General features: G+C 33.1%; 1 protein-coding gene across 1 annotated transcript in view; it reads left to right on the top strand.

Annotated features, from left to right (window-relative positions):
- LOC127854674 (uncharacterized) overlaps positions 1-25,291 on the top strand; it is a 105,628-nt gene continuing 80,337 nt past the window's right edge. The window contains exon 1 of the mRNA XM_052389734.1: positions 1-224. Coding sequence (XP_052245694.1) covers positions 3-224 — 222 coding nt within the window. The 5' untranslated portion in view covers positions 1-2. The remainder of the gene's footprint in view (positions 225-25,291) is intronic.

Raw genomic sequence — 25,291 nt, 5'->3', positions numbered from 1 at the left:
ATATGCGGCGAATGGATAAAATGCTGCAGTTTTTAAAACGACGTTCATCTGCGAAGATGCCAGAAGGGCAAGAGTCGAGTTCGCCACTAAGCAAATCTCTTAGTGCTTTAGCTGTGCCTGGAATGTATTTGTTTTGCAAATACAATGAATTTAAAAGACATCAGCAAGAAATTAGTAGAAAAAAAGTTACAGAGAGGGAATTGGATCATTTAAATCACAAAATCGTGAGTAAAAAGTTGAATTTTCGAATTAAGTTTGTGTTTTCAGTCCACACTATTAAAACATAACATCCTGATTTTATTTCGATAAACATTTTCATAAAACAAAATGAACATTTATTCATTAACAACAAGGTTCCTCGACTGTTTCATTTTTTAATTGAAATATTATAGGTTATTTTTATCTTGGATAAAGAATATAGTTTTATAATGACATAAACTACCGATTTCCCATCTCATTTAATATTTGCGAAACCTGCAATGCGATGGTAAACTGTAATGGACTAATGTTGTATTGTTATGAAAAATATATCAACAAGCATCATATAAATATTCTTGATTATACATATGGTTACATTGATCCAACTATGAAAACTATTCCCCAACTATAATTAAAATCAGAATATTCTTATAAAATAATATGTCCAACATAAAAGCATTGAAATTGCCAAGTACATAAATCTTCATCAGAAAAGCAACCAAAAACACACCGACAATTCTCTGGAATTTGAAGAAACTTTCCGAAGACGATCATTATGTTACTGCAACATAAAATCTTTATTGCGCATGTTGCGAATTTCCATGGAGAAGACGTTTACACTCGAGAGATATCATTGAATGACATCTCGTTCGTTGCGTTTCTGAGGCACACAAAAAAACTTGGAACGATTATATTCCATGCATTCGGTGCTTTGTTTTTCGTTTCTTTGAGAAAACTGGTAAACTGAACAACTAAACGTTAACCCTTTGCATGCTGGGAAATTTGTAGTCTGGTAAAATGTCGTCTGCTGAATTTATAAAATTAGCATTTTCTTCGATTTTTGTTCAAAGAATACTATCAGAATAGCAAACAGTTTGGATCCTGATGAGACGCCACGTTCTGTGGCATCTCGTCTGGATCCAAACTGTTTGCAAAGGCCTTCAAAATTCGGTTCCAGCACTGAAAGAGTTAACGATAACACCAACAAAACACGTTTCTGAAAAAAATTATTGTATTGCATGGAAGGTGGTTACCATCCTTTTACCTTAAAAAATATAATTTAATATTTATGCCGAATTTCCTAGATTTTTTCAATTCAACAATGTCGTATTATATTATTATCTAAGAACAATAGCTTGATGGTTTATTTTTTTATATGTTGTCATTGAAAATATTAAATTCAAATATAACCTGGAATTTTTTTCACCAGTTATTAAATGTGTTTTTAATTAAGCATCCTGAATTGTGGATCAATGTTTCAAGTTATCTGTCAATCATAACATCACAGATTACCCTGCTTGCAAAATAAAATCATGTTACAATTAATTTATTTATAACACATATTTTAAAAACCAGCACGAACTGTTTACATAATAATATCTTAAGTAACTCAATGTCTCACACAAACGCTCGTTAAATATTCATTGCTTCGTGCGTAGGCACACACAATTCAATTGTTGTTCTCTAAAGAAAACCAGATAAGCTAATCAAAATACCAGTTACAAACACTTGCATTTTGAAGATGACAATTCTGTCAGTAACACATACATCGGTCAATTATTACGTATTTCATGTGTATGACAGTTAAACATGATCTGCTGTTTTTTATACGTTTTACAAACAGTTACGACTAGCAATAAGGCAGAATTTAACGTTCACAGCATTATTATTGTTGTGAAACGGTCATGTCAAACGTTGAGCATTGTCGTGTGAATAGCCGTTCGAAAGGTAGCTTGATATAGCAATTGTCTTGTATTGACCTGTTTTCCCATGCTTTGTTTATATTTCTGTTCACCTGAAGCCGTGTTTATCCTCCTGATTACGACTGATCATGTTCGTAAAAGTGCGGATCTCTTAATTATTGATGCGCACTTGGGATTTCAATCTGGCTTTAATCAGGACTTTGTCTCAAGTAAATTGGACAGTTTAATGCACTGTATGCAAACGATGCCTGAAACATTTCATGGTGTTACCGCGACTTACTTAGGCATGTTTGGACAGAGTGCAATTATGTTGGTGGGTTTAATAAAAATATTGTACATGAAAAGCTTATCAGAAACAAAGTTTAGCCGGTTGAAATAACCACACTGTTTCATTATCTCTTAAATACCATTCAGTACGTTGATCTTCAATAAACTTATATGACAAAGCTTATTTTTGCTTTTTTTGCGTTAAGTACGATATTATATTCTGATTCATACCAGATTTATTAATTTAACACTTTGTATGGTGGTAATCCTGACATGTCAACGTTTCCTTTCATTAAGGCTGCAACCGTGTTTTGAACATACAGTTTTAAACAAATTAAACCGTCTACTTCTAAAGACATCTATATTAATAGTGGTGGTAGCTTACCTTTTTGCGGTATATGGCATCTGTAAATTACATACCAGAAAACTCGAAATAACTTTAAGTATAGCATATATCTCAATGAGCCACGTTCAAACTAAGAATAATGCACAAATGTTTGTACAGTGCATTTTAATATGCGTTTGGTATTCGCAACAATAGGATTCCGCTTAGAAATACTTCGTCTATTTCCATCAAGCTAAATGTAACTGCTGTAAGACGCATAATTTGTCCGTCCACATGTCAACAAATACTTCAGTCGCAGACTTGTTAGTAACCTCAAATTTCAATACAAATGAATTATGTTTTTAACAACGCATATTGAACATACTATACTAGTAATTCATCACATTTAATCGCATAAAATTCGCGTAAATAAACAACTGAGTGACTGGTATAGTTTACATTTTAAGTAAACATTTTAAATCTTAAAACTTCAGTTTAGTTACACATTTGATTACATAACAGAAGAACAGAACATACAGTTTATTGAGACTTATATATATGAACATCGTATCATATGTCACGTGTCATAATACTATATTAATTGTAATCAAATCAATAATATAATATAAATATATGAATATTCAACTAAATGAAATTTCAAAACAAAGTAATGGCAGAGAAAAAATAAGATTTTCGAAAAAAAGTAATATACTAAGTTCACAGACTGTAATGATAAACTAGTACTTTTGATTGACTGTGGTATATATGATTACACATTTGATTTCACATTTGATTATAACAGGCATTTGATATGAAGATGTTGGATCATACGTGTTTACATCCACTATACAACAACCATACGCGTAACCTGAGATTCACGAAACAAGCAAGGTAACTGAGGCCAATTCAATGTTCATGCATGATTTGTTTCGCGAACTCCCATGTGGCTCGTTAAATATGATACACTATTCATAGCGAGAAGATCTTTCAATGGATAGTTCTGCAGTCGCCTTTGCAAATTTGAGTCCGGTAAACAATTGTTGCTGGGTAATATGATTAATATATTTAAAACAATGATTAGTAACACGAGAGAACGTCATTAAGTCAAATGTTCGATCGATTACGGGAATACAAAAACGTTTAAATTGCTTTAATAATTTACAGAGTCACATGACGATTCCTGTAGAAATGGCCATATCAACATCGGATTTTTTTCCGACATTATGTGCATCGTACATATGTGGATGTGATTGTATAACCCAAAAGGTTGAAAAACTGTATAAAAAAAATGGAGAAATTGGTTAACCACATTTCAAACACGAACTCTAAAAAATGACCAATTATTTAGAAAATCTTTGTATATGCCCAACAGTTGTGTTTTAAGAATGGGTTATAATATATATGTATGTAGAATTATATATAGGAAAACTACCTGTAGATATTAATGTCAATATCCTACAAGAAGAATGTTCCAAAACATCGTCTCCGTTTAAGTAAAACAAAAACAGTTACCTCATAACAACCATATATTGCAGTACTCTCCAAATAAATGTCAACCATGTTAATTATGTTTCTATAAGAAACACGGACACGTTGCCTACTTAAAAACAGAACGATAAAAAGATGAATCCTGGTAAAACAATGAGTGGTCATCTTGTGACGGAACAGACGCGTTTGTATTAATTCAATGGCAAACAGAGGTCATCCAGTTAAGCATTTGAGAAATATAAGCGCGCCTTCTTAGGCGAATTATTTCATATTGGCGAATATAAATATATCATGTTGTTTTTTCATGTTAAATGGTTTATTTTGAAACGCAAATCAAGACGCGAGAATATTTTTGAGATACCATAAAGGCGTTAACCTATCCATATAAAAATTCAATCTATAATCGTTTCAGTGATTTGCTGAAACAAACAACAAATGATGGACATCTTATGTAAACAATATATATTTAATAGAATAATACATTAATATATCTCTTACTCTCCATTTCCGTTTGTTTTTGGTCTCAATTTCAGTTAAACTTCATTTACAAGGCAATGTCTAAAGGATCTAGAGGTATATGATTTCGTTTTACACTTTAAACATTACATCGAACATTGATTAAAAAGGTTCTATTTTATTGTAAGCAATGGTAATATCAACTTTAAATAAAATAGGCAGGGAAGATATTACTACCAAGAAGATAAATATTCAAAGTATGAAGCACAAACAAGCGCAACAACCTTTAACAAAACCAATCTTGAACACAATATGCCTGTGCATTTGTGTTGTTTGATCAAATTTGTTTGAGTATGAAAGCGCCGTAACAATCTACACTTGATTAATATATTGCTGTTTTTATTTTCTAAAGATAAAATAAAGCATGCATGTAGTTTACTCTAATTAATGCTAGTAATTCACGATTTGTTAAATATTCCAAAACTTAATAAACATTATACATATCGTTAATAACACTAACACTTTAAATAAATATTTACCTGTAAAAATGTACATACTTTTTATTTTGATAAATATTCTCGGTTTTTTTATTTATTTGTTTTGCTTTTATTTCGGTTACTTTTACGGCAGAATAGTTGTATTATCATTTTGATTGTTGGCTTTTTGCATCAGTGGCTGTGCTGTATTTTGGACGGTCGATTTTCAAACAATAATCTAGTAGTTTAAAAGGTAAAAGTATTTTGTCCTGACAAATATGTGTGCGCTTACCGAAGCGGAAGTCTCCAATAGAATGGAAAGCTATTCATGTGGTCAACTATTCCTTTATGAATTCATGAAATAATATGTTCATATTACACAGTTTTTGTGTTCAAGTCATTCCGAAATAATAAAGCAACAATCATGCATGCACATTTTTTCTTACAGATATTTGTTTGTGCGCGAACCGAAACGGAGGTTTCCAATAGAATGGAGAGCTATTGATGTGGTCAACTATTGTTTATTTCTTTCTCCAAAATCACAAACGACCAAAGAAAACAAAACATAGAAACCTTTTTTGTAATCAAAATGAAACCACAAGGTCAAAAAAGTATATATTAGCATATCTTGTATAACATGTTTGAACATTATTGCTGCTACGTGCATCCACTTTGTTTTATGACCATATACATGTATACATTGTATGTATTATATTGAATAAAAAATCAAAAAAACTATTGTTAATGGGCAAACATCAATCCTTTATGCATGTATATAATAATATGTATTCTTACACATAATGTTTTTTAATTCCATTTCATTTCAAAATAATAGCAACAATCATAAATATAGCAACATTTTGCATATTTTGCAGCTAGAAAAGGTTTTTTCCATTTCAAAGGGCATGGAATAAAACGTTTAACTACAAACAGCCATGTAAACATGTAGATGCAGAACAAAACACTAGTCTGTATGGGTCCGGTTTGTAAATGTTTGCTTGAATATACTGGGTATTCTTGTATAGCAGTAAACTGGCCAGTATATGATTGCATAAACAATGTCAATGTGCGGCGAATGAATACATTTGTTTGGTAAATAATTCGGGCATTGTATCACATCCATTTCTCTGATTGCAAATCACAAACTTGAGAAATCATAACGATTTAATAAAAATGGTCGACCGTTCTTCAAAGTAAAATGTATTGTAAGGCTTACAGAACATGCATATAGTTACTAAATTATAGACGGTCATATTGTTTCATTCATGAAATGCATACCGCAAATTCTTTGTGGTTTGAATTACAATTTAGCGAGCAAAAGGCACCAACGCTTTAATTGTGTATTTGATTTAAATTTAAGCAGCGTTTATATTTGTAATAACTTCATTCGTAAGTTTATAACGATTGGATTCGTCTGTATCTTTATTTACTTACGGGATGTCAAATGCACACACATTGCATCACATAAATAGCTGTTATCTAGTGGTTGAAATGTGCAAATAAAACATGCATATGTATTGTTAATTATCCGAATCACCCAACTGACAAAACAAATAGAGTTAAGAGATGTGGCGAGTCGTGTTTCAAATAAATTGACTATTTTTGTAATTATTAATTTTCAATTTTATTTTCACCATAGAGTATTATAAGCATGCATGTTATATACAGAGTAATCATACACTGGAGTATTTAATTGTGTTTGTAATCATACACTGGAGTATTTAATTGTGTATCATTCCAACTTCTTTATGCGGCAAAATATTTGGCTTTGCAACGGCGTAATTGTGTTATTTGCGTCGTCCTGGAGGGCGGCGACTAGTATGTAATGCATTTGTTTTTTCGCTTATGGGAGGAAAAGTTATTTTACGGATCAATATAATATATTTTTGTTTTTAGAAAATCTTGCATAGTGTTGATTTTTTGTGTAAATTAGTGTAAGAAAGTACTGCATTTGTGCCTATTGCATTTATTACAACATTTATTGCCAATCATGCAAAGCTTATTGTTTTAATTAATAACTGATCCACAACTGATCACAGGGGAAATATCACAGGGACTGGGCAAATACGGAAACTTTCTGGTTTTGTATAAAAACAAATGATGTTTTGTTTAAAAACAAAACATAATCAAAATATATTTATTTTGTGTTTTTTCTAATTTGCTTATTTAGTGGAGAATCAATGTAGTACGATATTTGACGACCTATCGCGCAAGCAAGTTTACGAACGGAACAGTTCGGCGGCTGACCTTTTTTTCAGTCAGGTTAATAAATATAATAAAGCTTTATTTAATATATACATTTAAAAATCCATTTTACTAAAATTGGACATTTTTATTAAAATTAATGGATGTCGCGTGGTGACAGCGTTAATTAAAATTTCTTACATCACTTAAATATCCTTTAAAAAAGTGTTTTTATATAAACAAATAAATGCAAACAACACATATATTATCCATGTGTATTTATGGTTGTCTATCATAGGCCTATCCCTACCACATACAGAGCGTGAAGCTCGACACGTATTATTGATTGTAACAATGAGTTGCGATAAAGGAAGCAGCCGCTTATCAAGGAGGAGCTGTGTCCCAGCAACCCGTTTCCCTAGAGTCAAGCACTCCTCGGAGTTTTTTTAAGAACCACATACAGAGCGCGAAGCGCGACACGTATTACTACCCAGGTGGTATGGGCCCTTTAGCATTATTCGACCATTACGTCCATAGTTATCTTTCTTAGAATTTGAGAAATTTTAAAATCCTTGTTCGAAGTCCAAGATTTTCATCCGATTGTTCCCAAACTTTCGCATTTTTTTTTATCAATGAGGACCCAACCCAAACTCTATATGAGCAACATCGGACCATAAGTCCAGAATTATGTTTGTTTGAATTTAAAAATAAAAGTGAAACACTGCTTGGTTAGGTGATTATGTCATCATTTTTCATCAGATTCTTTCCAAACTAACATTGTCTTCATATCAATGAGCATTTTTACCTCATTTAAAATGAGAAACATCGGGACAATAAGTCCAGAATTTTTTCTATTAAATTTGACAAAATAAACAATTTCCACTTGTTTAAAAGATTTCACAACTTTCGTCTGAATCTTTCCAAACTTGTTAAGTGTTTTTATATCAGTATTACTCGAACCCTATTGAAAATGATGAATATCGGAGCAATACATCTATAATGATCTTTAACTGAATTTCAAAGTATTGTGAAATTTAGCTTCTTTATACAATTAACAGTTTTCATTCAATTTTGTTTCAAACTTTTACAGTGTTTTCCTATCAATGAGAACTCAACCTCTATCGTAAATGAGCAACGTAAGAATAAGTTCAGAATCATCTCCCCTTGAAGTTTAGAAAAATATGAAATTACGCTTTCAAGATGAAGCAGATTTTTTAAAACCTTCACTGTTCTGTTCCATTAATGAAAACTGCGCACGGATACCTGTAAAAAAAGGAAACCAATGTAAATAAAATGAACTATGAAATATTTGGGGGTTACAACACAAAATCATAGATAATGGTTATTTGGGAGTTATAACACAACATCATAAGTAATGGTTATTTGGGGGTTATAACACAAAATCATAGATAATGGTTATACCAGTATCTTTTTCTATTTTGTTTAAAATAATCGGCCAGTATATTTATATTTACTAGTAGAAAACAAATCGTTCCATGTAACTTAATTGCGTGCCTTTTACACTGAAATTCCCGACGCCCTTTGATGCTTTGCATCAATACTTATCTTGTTGTTATTTTACTGCGCATTTAAATTGACACTGCGAGAACCTATGATAGCACAAATTAGGTACACATTAGTTGGCCTCTCTCAATTACCATTAACCTTCTTCAGACATACGTTTCCACTAAAAATAACATTGCTTCATTTAATTTCATCCGACCAAATCACGCCTACTGGGGACGCCAAATGAATATTGTGCTCAAGATGCTGAGTCAATTACGGTAATGCAATTGTAAAACAAGCGTACCATATATGCCCAACAAGTAATTGATAAGTTTGTTTGCAGAAGAAATGAGATGACTTCGCATGTAATAAGGCAATACAAAATTCTAAGCATCTGTTTGAATAAATTGTTTGTGGAATCTTTTAAACTAGTCTCCGACGCTGATATTGCATCTTTATCAGTGTATTACTGATTCCTAGAACGGCCATGAAGTTTTGTAATAAAAACGTACTTCATATTTGAATGAGTATTAAACACTATTTTTATGGCAACAGACTTGTCTCTATCTTAGCCAAGTTAGGAAAAAAACGTGAAACAAAAAGTCAATGTATAGAATTATCCCCTTCCTCCAAATTAGGTAAATGACAATTAATGCAGAACAAGTGCTGTGTGTGACATGTCAATTAACTCTAACGTAGCCACAGCCAAAGGTCAATAACAGATGTAGATTTTACAATGCAATCAACATTTTATGCTGGCCTCTGAGTTAAACGATCTATAATGCGGAAACGTTTTGACGTCATGTTTTGAAGCAAGCGTTATCTAAATATCGAATGTTTTGCAAATAACAGGGCTTTTTCAGACCATTTACGGAAATATGCAATTTCATGATTGATAATTTTTCACGCAAGAAATGGAATGATTCGTGAGAAATTAGGGCAAACACTTTGCTCATCACATCAAATTGTAAGACCAAAATCATATCAAGTATATGTAAATACTTTGTTATATATAATTTAAATAAAATTGGGATTAAATAATAAGAAGACACTTACTTATAAATAATTTGGAAGTTAAATATCTGAATAAACGTCTGTGGAACTTAAACAAAATATCTTAACCTTAACCGTTGGTTATATTATGTCGGATTTGTTTCACATAAAAATAAAATTAGAACGAAAACCGAAAATTAGCGTTGCCTTAACGTTTAGCTGGCTACATCACGACAAAACATTACGGGGCATACTATTTCAAACTGAACACTTATTTCCTTATTTTATTTTGCATTCGTTAATCGTAAGCACACTTTCGTTACATAATATGTATTATAAGCTTGAATAATACATACTAGTTTTGTATGATAAATAATAATTTTGGTCGGAAAGCTTTCGTAATGTCAAACTTTTCAAATGACTAATTTTATAATTTAAGTGAAATATGTGTTTTCGTATTAAACTATTCGCAAGAACACGGATTGTGAAGCAGTATTTTGTACTATAACCCTCTGGTTAAGTGTGGGGTTTTCTAAAATCAGTTTGAAAACATTTTTTATAGCGTTCTAGAATTGAAAACAAACGTTTACTACTTTAACTCTCCGTGTTAAAAATCATTGCAGGGATTGACATTATTCTTACCAAAACAATTTATACCCATGTCAATACCTGTCATTAGCGACAACTGAGTTTACGGAATATATTCAATTTCCGTTTGCGGTGTCAACTCAATGACTCCTTTTGACACAACTGGGTAACCATGGTGATATTGAAGTTATTTTGAGACAAAATACGGAAAAACACCCAAATCCGTCCTGTCGGCAACTGGGAATAAGCATAGGATTTGCATACGATTAGTTGTTCACTCGTTTATATGTACGTGAGCTATCAGCAAGACTGCAAGACTGCAAGCAAATCAAGTAATTTGTAGCTTTCTAAATTCTGGACAACTGCTCATCATACGCCTTAAATATAGTTTCTATATGTGTTAATAGGTGCTTCACAGTTTTTGTCTTGAAGCCTACATTTATATTAGCTTATTTACAGTTTTATTTTTATTTTAGTAACATAACCCGGTTACCTACTTGTATCGACTTGTGTTTTCCGGTTGGTGTACCTGTTCTTATTATTTTAACTGCTTTATTTATGTTTACGCCTCTTATCGTAATAGCTTTATACGTTTCTCTATTTTTTATTATCTTGAGTTTTCATTCTCATCCTGTGCTTGTAAATGGTTGTATTACGTCTTTAGATTGTTAATCGTTTCTCTACAGTGATGCAATATGAATATCACATTCAGTTTCATTTAGCCCATTATTATTAGCAACGTCTAGTAGATTTGCAAGATATGCTTTCGGTATTACAATTTGGTTTAAACTTTACATAGAGAACGGAGACCGAATTGACAAGCCGAAATAAACACTGTATTTAGTTACACAAAACCATAGGTTTATTTTGCAATCAAAGCCCACGTTCGTTTTCTCATATTCAAATGACTTGCAAGTCAACAATGGCTGAGTTGCGGAAACAGTTTTAAAACATTCTAGATTTTGATATGATCGAAAATGATAGATTTGTAAAAGAAAACGCTGAAATAAATTACACTTATTTTATGCATATACATTTTTGATTAACTATTGTCGCTGGGTTTGGCAAATAGGATCGGGTAACCTGCATGTTTCCTATGACCCCATGTGTAATCATTTGTTATGTTCTAAGTATATTTGGATTGTAATGACAGTTGGTCATTTGCCTTAAACAAGACTTGCGAATGTATTGTTAAAAGGTTTTTTTCTGTCTCGATTATATTTCTGGAAATTGACATTTTCCTGATGAATCTTCAATTAATTTGCACAATGTGATCATTATTAATATATCACGTCTGTCATTTTTCATCTCGTCGAGTTTGGTCTTCTCTACTTGTTCTAAGCGATGAAGCAATAATTGCATATTTGAGTCTCTCAATTTTAACCAACACGTGCACTACTGTCCAATTACCACATAATTAGAGGTTTTTTGTCTGAAATATTCTTTCCAACGTTTAACTTTATGCAGGGATGTACAGCTAAAAGTGTGTGTGTTTTTGTTGTTGACTATTCTTCTCTAGTTAATGAACCACAAGTTCCTATCAATCTATCTATATCTATAATCGATATTTGTATTAGAATCTACGTCGATTAATCGATATATGCATTTTTGTATGTTTGTATATATGAGTTATTTCATGGAAACATATTTAATAAGTCATTTGCATTTATGTAGCAAAATACTTACATGTTCAATATTGAGTGACGTATGCGCATATTTTTTATGTCCCCCACCACTATAGTGGGGGACATATTGTTTTTGCCCTGTCTGTTGGTTTGATGCTTTGTTGCTTTGTTTGTTTGGTCAAACTTTAACAGTTGCCATAACTTTTGCAATATTGAAGATAGCAACTTGATATTTGGCATGCATGTGTATCTCATGGAGCTGCATATTTTGATTGGTGAAAGGTCAAGGTCAATCTAATCCTTCAAGGTCAAAGGTCAAATATATGGGGACATAGTGTTTCACAAACACATCTTGTTTTAATTGTATTATTTTAGTTACTACGTTAGCACTATTGGAAAATATGTCGGCTTTGAAAAACAGACGAACAAGCCTCTAATTAACACCAAACTTTTGTTTTGTTGAAGTTTTGAATTGGAGAGAAATAGCACAAACTTGAATAAGTAATTCCGAAAAACTTAAAGACTGGACGTTGTTATTAAAGGGATGGAGTCGTGACCATATGGTATCTCATAATCCGACCGTCTTACATAACTCGAGCAATGGTGGACTGATTAAACTGATGCTACATGAAATGATTTTTTGCAGATAATAAATGCATGCTATCTTATTTAGCTTATAAAATTATCTTGTTTTAAATGATCGGCCCTTTTGATTTGTTTGATTTGAAATGAACATTTTGCAAAGGTCGTTGATGTAAAACATGTACGTCTTCTTAAATAACACGTGTTACATATGTATATGGTCATACGTTAAGCGTTGAGTTAACACTGGCTTCTATGGGTTCGCTCAACTTTACCGTGGGGTAACTTGCTGCCTTTTCCTTCCGCCTTATCCTAAAACACGCATAACATCTATCTTTGGTAATTATTTGATCTCTCTTGGGAACAAATATCCATAAACATCTACATATTGTAATTTGCAATGTCATACGTACGTCATTTCAAGACAGCGGGAAAAAGCATTAACATTACTCATAAACGATTGTGCAGCCAGAGATATACGCTATCTGAACACATCAATCACCACGATAAAATTTAAACTAGTCTATATGAATGCACCAAATGGGAAACATAAGCACTACACGATTGACTTGTATGTCTTATTTCTTCTGTACTAGAAAATTGAATGAAATGTTCTAAAAGATTGATTATATGTGTAGATATAGTGTACACATGACAGTGGTCGGAATATCTAAAATATCTTAAACATGTATATTGTTCAAAAAGTAGAAAGTGCGCCTAAAAATGTGATAATTGATCTTTACTTACCGATTGTCCCTGTATCAACAGACATTTCTTTATATGAGAACAATGTGTCTATGTAGCTCTATGGACGCTATAAATCCTTACCATTTACCCAAATGACATAAATGCCAAAGCATTCCTTCTCTGTGGGATCGCTGCGAACAAAATTAATCAAGGTCCGTCATACAATATTTCCTGACTCACAAATTGGTCCCTAAGCCCCAAAGGGAGAGTCGGCTGAAACAACAAGCATAGAAGTTTCATTACCGAGTACCATAATTCGGAGACTGTTTCATGGGCTTTAATCGAAAGTATCTGTAAACAGTAAATGAATGAAACTTGAAATGGGACCGCCTTGGGTTGTTTTTCATAATGCCATCCATAAAACCATTACATTAGGCAAAATAAACGAATAATTCGCATGTCATTCGCTGGTTTTAAAATTGACACTTCGCCATAGTATCGTTTACTCGTCAATTTAATTGGTTCGATTTTTTATCAGTGCAATATATACTTTTGGTATTATAGAAGGGTCTACGTAGTAAAGGAAATTCTCTTTCTTTATCTCGTCAAAGGTTCTCAAGTACTTTTATAACACCTGTTTACTTTTTAACCCTGTCGTATTGACGTGTTTTGTACATTTAAAACGTTATGTACGCATTTCACCACATAAACAGAAGCTTTATTTCTTCAAAATAATTCTCATAAAGGCAATAATACGTATTGGGATGCCTTTTACATATCCTTGTAGAAAAGTTGCGTTAGTGATAATCGGCACTGAATTTCCAACGATATGAATGCACATCTCTTGTTCTATATATATATAAAAATTATTGTTCCATTTTTCCATATAAGTAGCATATTGTGATGATATTTTCTGAAAATTGAACATTGCACAAACTATAAACAATCTTCATTTATGTTGAAGTATTTGAAACGGATAAAATGTGAGTAACTGTATATTTTGTCGTAAAGTTGACATCCTCATCCTTATGACGTTGTATTAAAATGTGTCTTGTTCTGAGAAAACTGGGCTTAATTCATGTGCGTAAAGTGTCGTCCCAGATTAGCCTGTGCAGTCCGCACAGGCTAATCAGGGACGAAAATTTCCGCTTTTATGGTATTTTTAGTTTCAAGGAAGTCCCTCCTTATCGAAAATCAAGTTTAGGCGGAAAGTGTCGTCCCTGATTAGCCTGTGCGGACAGCACATGCTAATCTGGGACGACACTTTACGCACATGTATTATGCCCAGTTTTATCAGAACAAGACACATAATATATTATATTCTTAGTCGTAATGTATAATTGTAGAAATCTAAGATTTTTCGTTGCACGTATCTGTTCATATATATTGATATAACGATAAGCATGTCAAGCTTAAAAGACCATAAACACTCAAAGTCAACGAATATTTCGTACTATATTTTGATAAAATATATGTTACCATACCACATCTTGCGTTGACATTTTGGCTATTGCTATAAGGAACACTTATTTTGTATGGCTTAACTTTATTTTACGAAATAGTTTGCGAAATATTCTTTGATTTGTAGTAATTATGTTACTTTAATTTTAATAAATATTCGTTTGTATTCTGTCATGTTCAATAAATGTATGGAAATCAATGGGCATTTATTACTGACTCGACGTGAGCGACTCGTCTGGTTAAAGAAATGTATGATGAAGTCCAAACCTGTTATGCAAATGACTCGCCTCACAGAAACCCCATAGGAATAAGATTAGCCTTTAACCCATTTATGCCTAGTGGACTCTCCCATCCTTCTAAATTGGATCAATTTATTTCCAAAATTAGGTTTGTCTAGTATATTTATTTCTATATTTAAAATGTTTCTTACAGAAATTCCTTTAAGCAAACAGCGCAGACCCAGGTGAGACGCCGCATCATGCGGCGTCTCATCTGGGTCTATGCTGTTTGCCGAGGCCTTTTTTCTAGACTCTAGGCATAAATGGGTTAATAATGGTATCTTATCCGGATATCGAGACAAACAAGGAAAAACAAGAAATAGCCCCAACTTACAACAGTGAAAGTGTATGTTACTTTCCTCCACAATGAATTAAGCGCCACCACGAGGATGTACCAAGCAAGTAACGTGATTGAATTTTACTGAGCTATGGTTGCTGAACTTCAATTTAAAATTGTAAGTAAGTTCGTATTGAATCAAGTGTTAAATTGAATTGCAAGCATCTACTTATTTACAATTAACTAAGTTATTGTTTTGATACTTGTGTGGTGTTTTTTGAGAGCGTGTGTGTATTAAGCCCAAAATCAAGATTCCGTATTGCGTGTCGTGCTTGCAGGGGTAACCTGTGATCTAGTTAACTCGCTCCATTCTTTTCAAATCAATCCTCATCCAGATTCTGTTTTTTCGCTACAATGTGGCATAGGCGCCCGTGTTTTCGGTTATTAATTCTGATATAATTTATTGATCTTTCTATGTATTTTGTAGGGGGGGGGGGGTTAAATAATAAATATTGTTATTATTTATTAAATTTATCCTGTTAAATCCGAAATGATTGATGGGTTATTATCAATGTTCCTTGTTTGATGCATCGAGTCTTTGTGAATTTATTATTACGTACTTTCTGTCATTCGTTTTGTTGAGATATATTTATTTTGCGGATTGAACTAAAAATCACTTACTATTTTTGTTTGTTTTGCAGCGTCATGAACCTACAAACGCAAGAATACAACATTGTTGTAAATGCAGTAGTTATAGCAATTAAATGCGTTTTCTAGAATTACAGGCTGATGGTCGTGGTTCTATAAAATTTCGTGCTACGGAGAAAAAAACGCCGGGGTAATCTTTCAGATCCAACTAGGTTATGCGATGAAAGTAATGACAGCCAGGGATAATGTAATATTTATTTGCAAATAATTAAGATTTTCGCCCACGGGCGGCGCATTGATATGCAAAATGTGATTGATGATATTGCATTTATCAGAACGTTAACAAAATGCGTAATTAAATATTTCAATGGCAGAGATTGCAACGCTTTAGGGAATTGGTTGACAATCATGTTTGCTCCGATTATAACCGTATTTTAAGAACGTCATACGTCCATAAAATAATTGATTGTAACCAAAGAGACACTACAGTTGCACCAGCATGTGTAGGTGGTACTTAACCCATTTATGCCTTGCGTCTAGAAAAAAAGGCTTTTGCAAACAGCGTAGACCCCAGTCTCATCAGGGTTTGCGCTGTTTGCTTAAAGGAATTTCAGTAAGAAATATTCTAAATATAGAAATACATATACTAGAAATCCCTAATTTTTTGAAATTCATTGATCCAATTTGGAAGGATGGGCGTGTCCACTAGGCATAAATGGGTTAATTAATGACAAATAACCAACAGCCCAACAAATCGACACATATGTCGATGAAATATCTTTTGGGAATTATGTCATTTTTTCCAACGCTGTTAATTCGAGAGCCAATAGAAACAATCAATTTTGCGGAGTTTTCATTTTCGATCTTAAATGTTCTCAAAATATCAACATAATATCTAATGATTGACATTGTGTTCCTGAAGGGATTTGATAAAATAGCGTGAAATTCACGCACATCCGCCCTGTTGATAAATGAGATTTGCACTAGATTATGTGTTGATTTTTAAGTACTTGCAATGTCGCGAAGAATGCAATCAGAAGTGTCTTCGTATTAGAAGGCGTTCTAACTTCCGAAAATATTGTCACCATATGTCTAAAGTTCTCGACAGGTATATAGCTTATAGTCGGTTTATCTAATTGAACAAATACACTTATTTGCTTGTCTAAAGTTTATAGTGTGAACCTGCTTATCATACTCCTATTATCTTGCTTTAAGTTGTGGAATTCTGATTTACTTATGTTTACTTATACTCATTAAACTCAAAATGTCCGCTTTAAGCAGAACACGACTAATTGTATCGGCAACGTTTGATTAACGGTCTGGTATTGTGTTTCGTGAAGCAATTGTATAAAAGAGCAAGATCATGAATAACTCCGCAGATTGTGAGATGTCATTGTAAATGAATATTGCGTGGCCATATGTGAAGTTTGGAGCCTGTTAAAACCGGTTTAAACCCATCGTGCTTTTGGGTTGACCGTTCAAAGGCGGTGACACCAATTGTGTTAATGTTATTAAATACGTTTGCTGATGAATGACATAAAAGAACGTCAACAGCATCAGCAGGAGGTAACGCTTTATTCACCTTAAAGTTTGCCTCTCTTATAATCAGATGACCGCACACATCTTACAACAAAATTGCAAAAGCAAGCACCACTGAAACCTCATTTAAACTATAGTCGCACGAACTAAATGGTCATACAAAGCCTTAGTGGTGTAAACCGATTCAAAGGCATCTTGTATTCCGCAAGATTGGTTTCTTATTATGAAATGTACGAAAACAGAAAAATAGCGTTGCCTCAAAGTTAAGTTTGCGAAAATCACTTCAATAAATCAAATGCTCTAATATGTTAAACATATCACTTATTTCCTAATTTTATTTTTCTTTCGCGAAATGTTTGCACAAACGCATTTTTCATAAACTTGAATAAAACAGTGAGTTTGGTCATTATTTGTTTGTAAATTAATACTGTTAGTACCAATAAGAGCCAAAATTACGATCACATTAGTTTGCCTTTCTCAATTACAATTAACCTCCTGCGCACATTGCGTTTCAACTTAACATAACATGGCTTCGTTTAATTGCATCCGACCAAATCATGCCCACTGCGAATGTCATATGTGATACATAGTGTGTTCATGATGCTCTGAAAATTGCGGGAATGAAATGGTAAAACAAGTGTACCATCTTTGCCCCATCAGTGATACGAAAGTTTGTTTGTGGTATAAAATTAATGAGGGTTCACATGTAATAAGGCAATCTAAAATTCTAAGGATCTGTTTGAATAATTGATTTTGTACTCTTTAAACCATTTTTAGATTTATATGGTTCATCTTCGCCTGTTTGATTCTGATTCTTATAATGGCCATGAAATAAGGTTATACATATCATCTCCATACGTGTATAAATAACAATTTGCTATGCAGCAGATCAGTCCGTATCCTAGCACAGCATGGACAAAAGACATGCAACATGCAGTCCATGTAGTGAATTATGATCTTCTAAATTATATAAATTCCAATTATTGTGGAACGAGCGCTGTGTGTGACATATCAATTTATTGAGGCGAGGCCTATGCTGCCTTTACTAACTATTCCAAGAAAAACCTCAGCAGTAACTGTCCGATTCATACCACCACATTATATCCTTTAATAACACCAGTGGTAAAAGGTCAATAACAGAGGTTGATTTAAAAGTGCAGTCAACACTATGTTTTGCTGAGCAAGTTAAGTGCATAGGAGTAGAATGATCTATAATTAAGAATCGATTTGTCGTCATGTTTTTAAATAATCGTAATGTTAACTCGCGTTTTTGAAGAGGTCGGTAAGTGAGCTTCATTCAAGTCATACACTTTTAGTTGTTCTGACTATACAGGTGAACGTATAATGTTCCAATGTTATTTCACATTCGTGAAAAGTTTGCACACATGTAACGCGTTATGTAAAATCGTAACTGACACAGTCAGTTTGGACGAAAAGCTGTTTTTAATGGTTAATTTTATACGTTTACTGACTTATTCGTTTGGTTTACTACCGATTTATAATTATTTGTCTTTCAATTTTCGTAATAACACGGATTGTGAAGCAGTTGTTTGTACCATAACCCTCTGGTTAAGTGTTGCGTTTTCTAAAAACAGTTTGGACACATTTATTAATTGTTGCAATGTAACCTTGAAAATTTTAAGATTCTCATTCCGTATTTTATATTTCCGTGTTATATTTAAAAATATTACTCTTACCAAGACAATCAGTACGAATGTCAATACCTGTAATTAGCGACAGCTGAGTTTGCGGAGTCCATTTTGTTTCCAGTTGCGGCTTCAAATCATCTCAATCTCTTATCTGTGCACAAAAAAGCTTGTTTATCTTTTGGTTCAAGTACATAATTACCCCAGCTTTAACCATTATTGGTGAATATTGTGTTGTATGTATTGTTGTAATGTATTGGCAGTTGGTACGTTGATTTAAATGCTTGTGAATGTACAGTTAAAAGTGTTTTCCTTCCTGATAGTGTGTCTAGAGTTTGATTATTTTTTTGTTAATGTTATAAAATGGTACTTTACAATCATTAGAACTATATCACTGCTTCATCATTTCATGTGTGTGCTGGTCTGCTTGTCTACGAGGTGAACTATATTTTGTATATTTAAGTCTTTTATTTTTGAACCACTTTTATGACTCATGTCTACCGGTAATAACAACAGAATATAGAATTGTGTTTGAAATATATAGTAACTAAATTTCACTTCCATCAGGGATTCACAACTAAAAGTGTTTCTGCGTTCCATATGGTACTATGTATCTACGTCGATAAATTGATATTTGTGTTTGTATCTTTTTATTAAACACATATTCCATGCAAACGTATGAAAACAGTTATTTGCATTTCTGTATAAAAAGCATTTGTTAGTAAAGTGTCATGTTATAAAAACTAGTTACTATATTTTAATATTCAGTGTATAATATCATTACATTCGCGCCATTTCATCGCATATTAGAAACCATTTAGTTGTATGCAAATTTTGAATGTAAATATTTCATTCTAAATTCTGTCTAATAGTACCTTGAGTATTCATTGCTTAGTCTCTACAATATCTTATATGTGGCAAAATAAACTTAGACGCAAATAATTATTGCATATTCAAGCTGTCTGACTTATTAACATAAATTGTGTAGTTACTTCGTTAGAACGATTGGGAAATATGCAGGCTTTGAGCGACAGTCGAATAAGTCGCCTTTGATAAACGACACCAGAATTGAGTGTTGTAAAAGATTCGAATCGGACAGGACGAGCACAAAGTGAAACACATGTTCCGAAACCTTTTTATAATAAACATGGTTATCAAGGGGAGGGCATAACCATATGGTATCTCATCGTCTGTCAGTCTTAAATAAATCGAAACGATGTGATTCGACTTCACTGATACTTTATTCAATGCTCGAAGATTCATTTTATTTTGAATATGACTGCATGCAGTTTTTTTCTGCTTATAATGTTATCGTGTTTTTACTGGTTTGCCTTGTTTATTGATGACAACGGATATTTAATTTTTTCAGAGGTCGTCAACCTTAAAACGCTCTGTTGATTAAAATAACACTTGTCATATGTTTTATATTTCGCACAAATGTAGCATTGACTTTACTTAGGCTACACTTCATTCGCTCAAAATTGACTTGGGATTACACACAAGCTTGTAGCAAATTGATGCATTTGCATTTGCCTGCCGCCTTATTTTTATACACGCGTAACATATTGGCAATTGTTTTATCACTCTTGGGAACAAACATCCATAATCATCTACATGTTGTATATTGCCTAGTCAGACATACGTCATTTTAAGACGGTGGAAAAAGCATTAACGTTTCACAAAACCCATCGTGCTGCCATGGAAGATACGCTTTCCGAACATATCAATCACAAAGATAGGACTTAGACTCCTCTCGAACCTCTTCGACCGCAGCAAATGGGACACATGCACAACACGATGGAAGTATTTGTTACATTTTATGAATTAAAAAAATAAGTGCAATTTTCTAAAAGAGTAATTAAATCTGCGGGTATATCGTACATATATAGAAGTAGTCCGAACACTTATATTTAATACAACATTATGGTTGGTATTTTAATTTGGTTAACATGTAAAAATAAAATATATGGAAAACATGTCTATGTGTAGGTGATTCATATTATGTATTATTTTAGACGTAAACCTTCCACAATATTCATAAACAAGTATTTGAATATATTGTATATATTCCCTTTTCACTATTTGGTCATGTTCGGCTAAATTTTAAATTAACTATGTCGGCTTGGAAAGACCCTATCCGTATATATTGATGTTGAATGAAAAACTAATAGTTTTTCAATCCGTAAGCATGTCAATGATACACAATTAAAAATATTCTTTTTCTCGTTGGAATCATATATCTTCGCATATTTACATAATTTCGTAATTTCAAACAAAACGTATTCAAACTCCCATCTAAGCGAAAACCGCCAGTGTTGTTAAATATTCAATTATTGCAAGATCCTAGTAAATACTTAATGTGTATCTCATTCATATTGTCAAGCTCTTAATAGTTGTTAATTGAAAACATATTATTTAGTGTGGTTTAAAATTGCTATGAACATGATCTCGCTGTCATTTTCAAAAATATGAAAACAATTACACGGCGATCGACTTAGTTTCCTTGATCAGATCATTTAGTTACCGATTGTCCCTCTATAGTAGCACATTGATTTTGCTGAGAACATTATGTCTATGTAGCTCTATGGACGCTATAAATCCTAAACATTTACCCAATGACCTAAATGCCGAAGCGTCCTTTGGGATCGCAGCGATCGAAATTAATCCAGTTCCGTCATGCAATATTTCCCGACGTGCACATTTGTCCCCCCCCCCCGCCCCCCGAGGGAGGATCTGCTAAAATAATGAGCACAGAAGTTTCATTACATAGTAACAATATTTGACGACTATTTGATGTGACCGCTGTGGGATACCGTTCATAATGTAATCTATTATGCTTTTACATTAGGCAACATAGACAAATGAGTCGCATTTTGTTTGCTGATTATGAAATGTTCATGCGTTAATGACAATATTTTAACGATATTTTTCTGATTATTATTTGTTGTAAGTTCACACAACCTATTCTCCATTTTATTAATTACTGACATACGAGTAAGGAACATTATTAGTTCCCAACATGCTCTTTTGTTGTGGTATTCGTTCTATTATATTTGCAGTCTTTTTATAAACAAAAACAACTGAAGTTTACGTATGGTTATCTGTTTTAAAGTTTAAAAATAAAGTGTGTGTGTCCACTGTTACCATTTTTTGAACTTCATGTATACATGTATATATATATATATATATATATATATATATATATATATATAGAGAGAGAGAGAGAGAGAGAGAGAGAGAGAGAGAGCGGAGAGAGAGAAGAGAGAGAGAGAGAGAGCTGTACGAGAGAGAGAGAGAAGCAGAGATCGAGCATAGCTAGCGAGAGAGAGCCTAGACGAGCGGATAGAGCGCTCAGCTCCTCTCTCTCTCTCGCTCTCCTCGCTCTCTCTCTCGCTCGCTCTCCTCGCTCTCCTCCTCTCTCGCGTCGCTCGCGCGCGCCCAGGTTTCTTATTAATAAATAGCAAATGTTTATTAGATATAAAATATAATGTAATCTTACTAAACGTGTTCTTAATATGTCGTTTATCTATGTTATATATTGATAGAAACATATTTTAATAACAGTTACTAAAACGTTACATTTATACATTCATACATTCAAAAACAATTATGCACTTATACAGTATTGCCGTTTTTTATCCACACTTAAGCAAATCTTGTCCTTATTCATGTCAAGATATTTGAAACGACTAAAATATAAAAACTGCATACTTTCATTTACAGTTAACAATCTCACTTCTATGAAACTATGAAAGTGTATTAACATATTCATAGTAGTAATATATACTTGTTGAAATCTAGCATATCTCATGTCGTGAATCTTTTCGTCTATAGTTACACACGATTAGCCTATAATGCTTTAGTTTAATAAATATTATGTTCTGTTCTGTCTGTGTATAGTCAATTTATGTATGTTTGTGGAAATGAAGATATATGGAAATCGATTAACAGTTATTACTGACTCGTAATGAGCAACGTGGTAGGTTAAACAAGACTATTGCAAAGCAATATTGTCCCCTTCCGGCTCCACCATTGTCAGAAATTCCACCATTGTCGGAATTTATTTATTTTCGTTGCCATAGCAACCAGAATTTTTGACGTTGGAACAAAATGAAATGACGTGCGTAATGTCTACATAATGTTCATATTGCCATCTATCCATGTTTCAAGTTTCATGAAAAAATATTAAGAACTTTTAAAGTTATCGCAAGATCCAGAAAACCACCTTTTTCAGCAGTATTTTTAGTCTATTTGTTGCCATAGCAACCAGAATTTTTAACGTAGAAACAAAATGAAATGACGTGCATAATGCCCATATTGCCATCTATCCATGTTTCAAGTTTCATGAAAAAATATAAAGAACGTTTAAAGTTATCGCAGGATCCAGAAAAGTGTGACTGACTGACGGACTGACAGACTGAGAGACTGACAGACAGACAGAGCGCAAACCATAAGTCCCCTCCGGTGAAACCGGTAGGGGACAATAAATATATTATGCCGTCTAAACTTGGTATGCAAGCGCCTTGCCTCACAGGAATATGGCCAGTATAAAGGAATCATATGGCAATCTTTTCCGGACTTCGAGAACAACAAGGAAACACACGAAATACCCTCAGCTAGAACAGCAAAGGCGTCCATTCAGTTCAATGAACAAAACGTCAACAAGTGGAGTTATCAAATGTACGCGAAGAAATGCGACCCACCATTGGTTGCTTAAGGTGATATTTTGCGCATTTTTACTTTTTGAATTGAGCTGAAAAGAATTGACAGGTCAAAAGAGTTATTTAAAATGTGGTAACTGATCAATTATCTGCATCTCATCTTGCTACCAGTTGTTTATACAAAATATATATTATATTCGATATTTTACATGACTGTAAGTCCTCTAGGCCGAGCGGAACTGTCTTTTCATTAGGATCGGAGTTAGAGTTCGTGTGTTGTATGAACGAATCTGCACTAAAACTAAATTTAGATTCACATCGTACATCGAATTATTATTGTCGTCAGTTGTCAAAACGAAAGTACGGTTGATATTCAAATGCATTATTTTTCTCTTTCCGGAATATTGTTTTAGCATGTTCATGCTTCTTTAACAAATATAAGTGTATATGAAGTGAAAACGCCAAAAATAAACAACGGTTGCGATAGACACCTATTAACATACTAGTAGCATATACCGTTAGATGCGCATCATATCACTTTAACTACACACAAATTAGATACTTTCTTATTAAATTCCATATAATATAGTTTTACAAACAACCATTAATCTATACGAAATTAAGTTACTGTTTAGATTGAGCTGTCTACTATGTTCTATGGTGGTTTTTCTTGAACGCGTCTTGTAGGAAGTCCTTAATCTAGAATGCGTTAAAAAGACCCATATTGCGTGCCGTGCTTTCGGGGATAAACGGTGATATAGTTTACGTACTGCACTATTTTCATATTAATCCTCCTCAGACTTTCATGCAGTGTGGCATAGTGGCCCTTGATTTCGGTTATTTATTATGAAAAAGTAATCTTTATTGATACATCTTGACATTTTGTGCGGATTGCAATAATAAATATTATCATTTTTATTAAAATCTACCCTGTGAAATCACTTATGATTGACGAGTTTTTGTTTAGGTTCATAGTTATTGGCATTAAGTCTTTGGGAATTTATTATTACGCAATACCTTTCATTCGTTTTGTTGAAATATATTAATTGTGTGGATTGCAAAAAAGCACTTTAAATATTTCTTATGTAAGCGCAGATACTACTTCAGGTAACTACGAACGCAAGAATACAACACTGAAACCTTGTTTGTAAATGCAATAATTAAAGATATAAGAAGCATTGCTTAAGTTACCAGCCGATGGTCGTAGCTCTACAAAAATTCATGTGGCATGACGCTACGGAGAATAAACGCTCTCAGATCAGACTCACTTATGCGACAAAAGTAATGACAACCAGTGATAATCTAATATTTAATTGCGAAATAATTCCGATTTTCGCCGACAGGCGGCACATTTAGATGCAAAATTTGATTGACGATATCTCATCAATCAGAACGCTAACAGAAAATGGGATTAAATGTTGTTTCAGTTACCGTTTTAACCTTTCGATGGCAGTAATTGCAACGATAGTGGGAAAAGGTTGGTAATAATTTGGTCTATGATTATGATATTATTTTTTTTAGGATTTCATACGTGCATACAATAGTTGATTAGAAACAAAGTGAATTTCAATTTCAGCAGAACTTGTAGGTGGTACTTTATCAATAGCATATGCCACACTGCTAAATAAAATCGCGTCGTCATTTTTCTACCGTGATTTATTCCAGTGCAGTACCTTCAAGTAGTGACATCTGAGTTTGCAGAG

Source organism: Dreissena polymorpha, chromosome 13 (genome assembly GCF_020536995.1).
Source record: "Dreissena polymorpha isolate Duluth1 chromosome 13, UMN_Dpol_1.0, whole genome shotgun sequence".
NCBI lineage: Eukaryota > Metazoa > Mollusca > Bivalvia > Myida > Dreissenidae > Dreissena > Dreissena polymorpha.
Note: the sequence above shows the minus strand (reverse complement) of the source record. Positions and strands in the feature narration are given on the sequence as shown.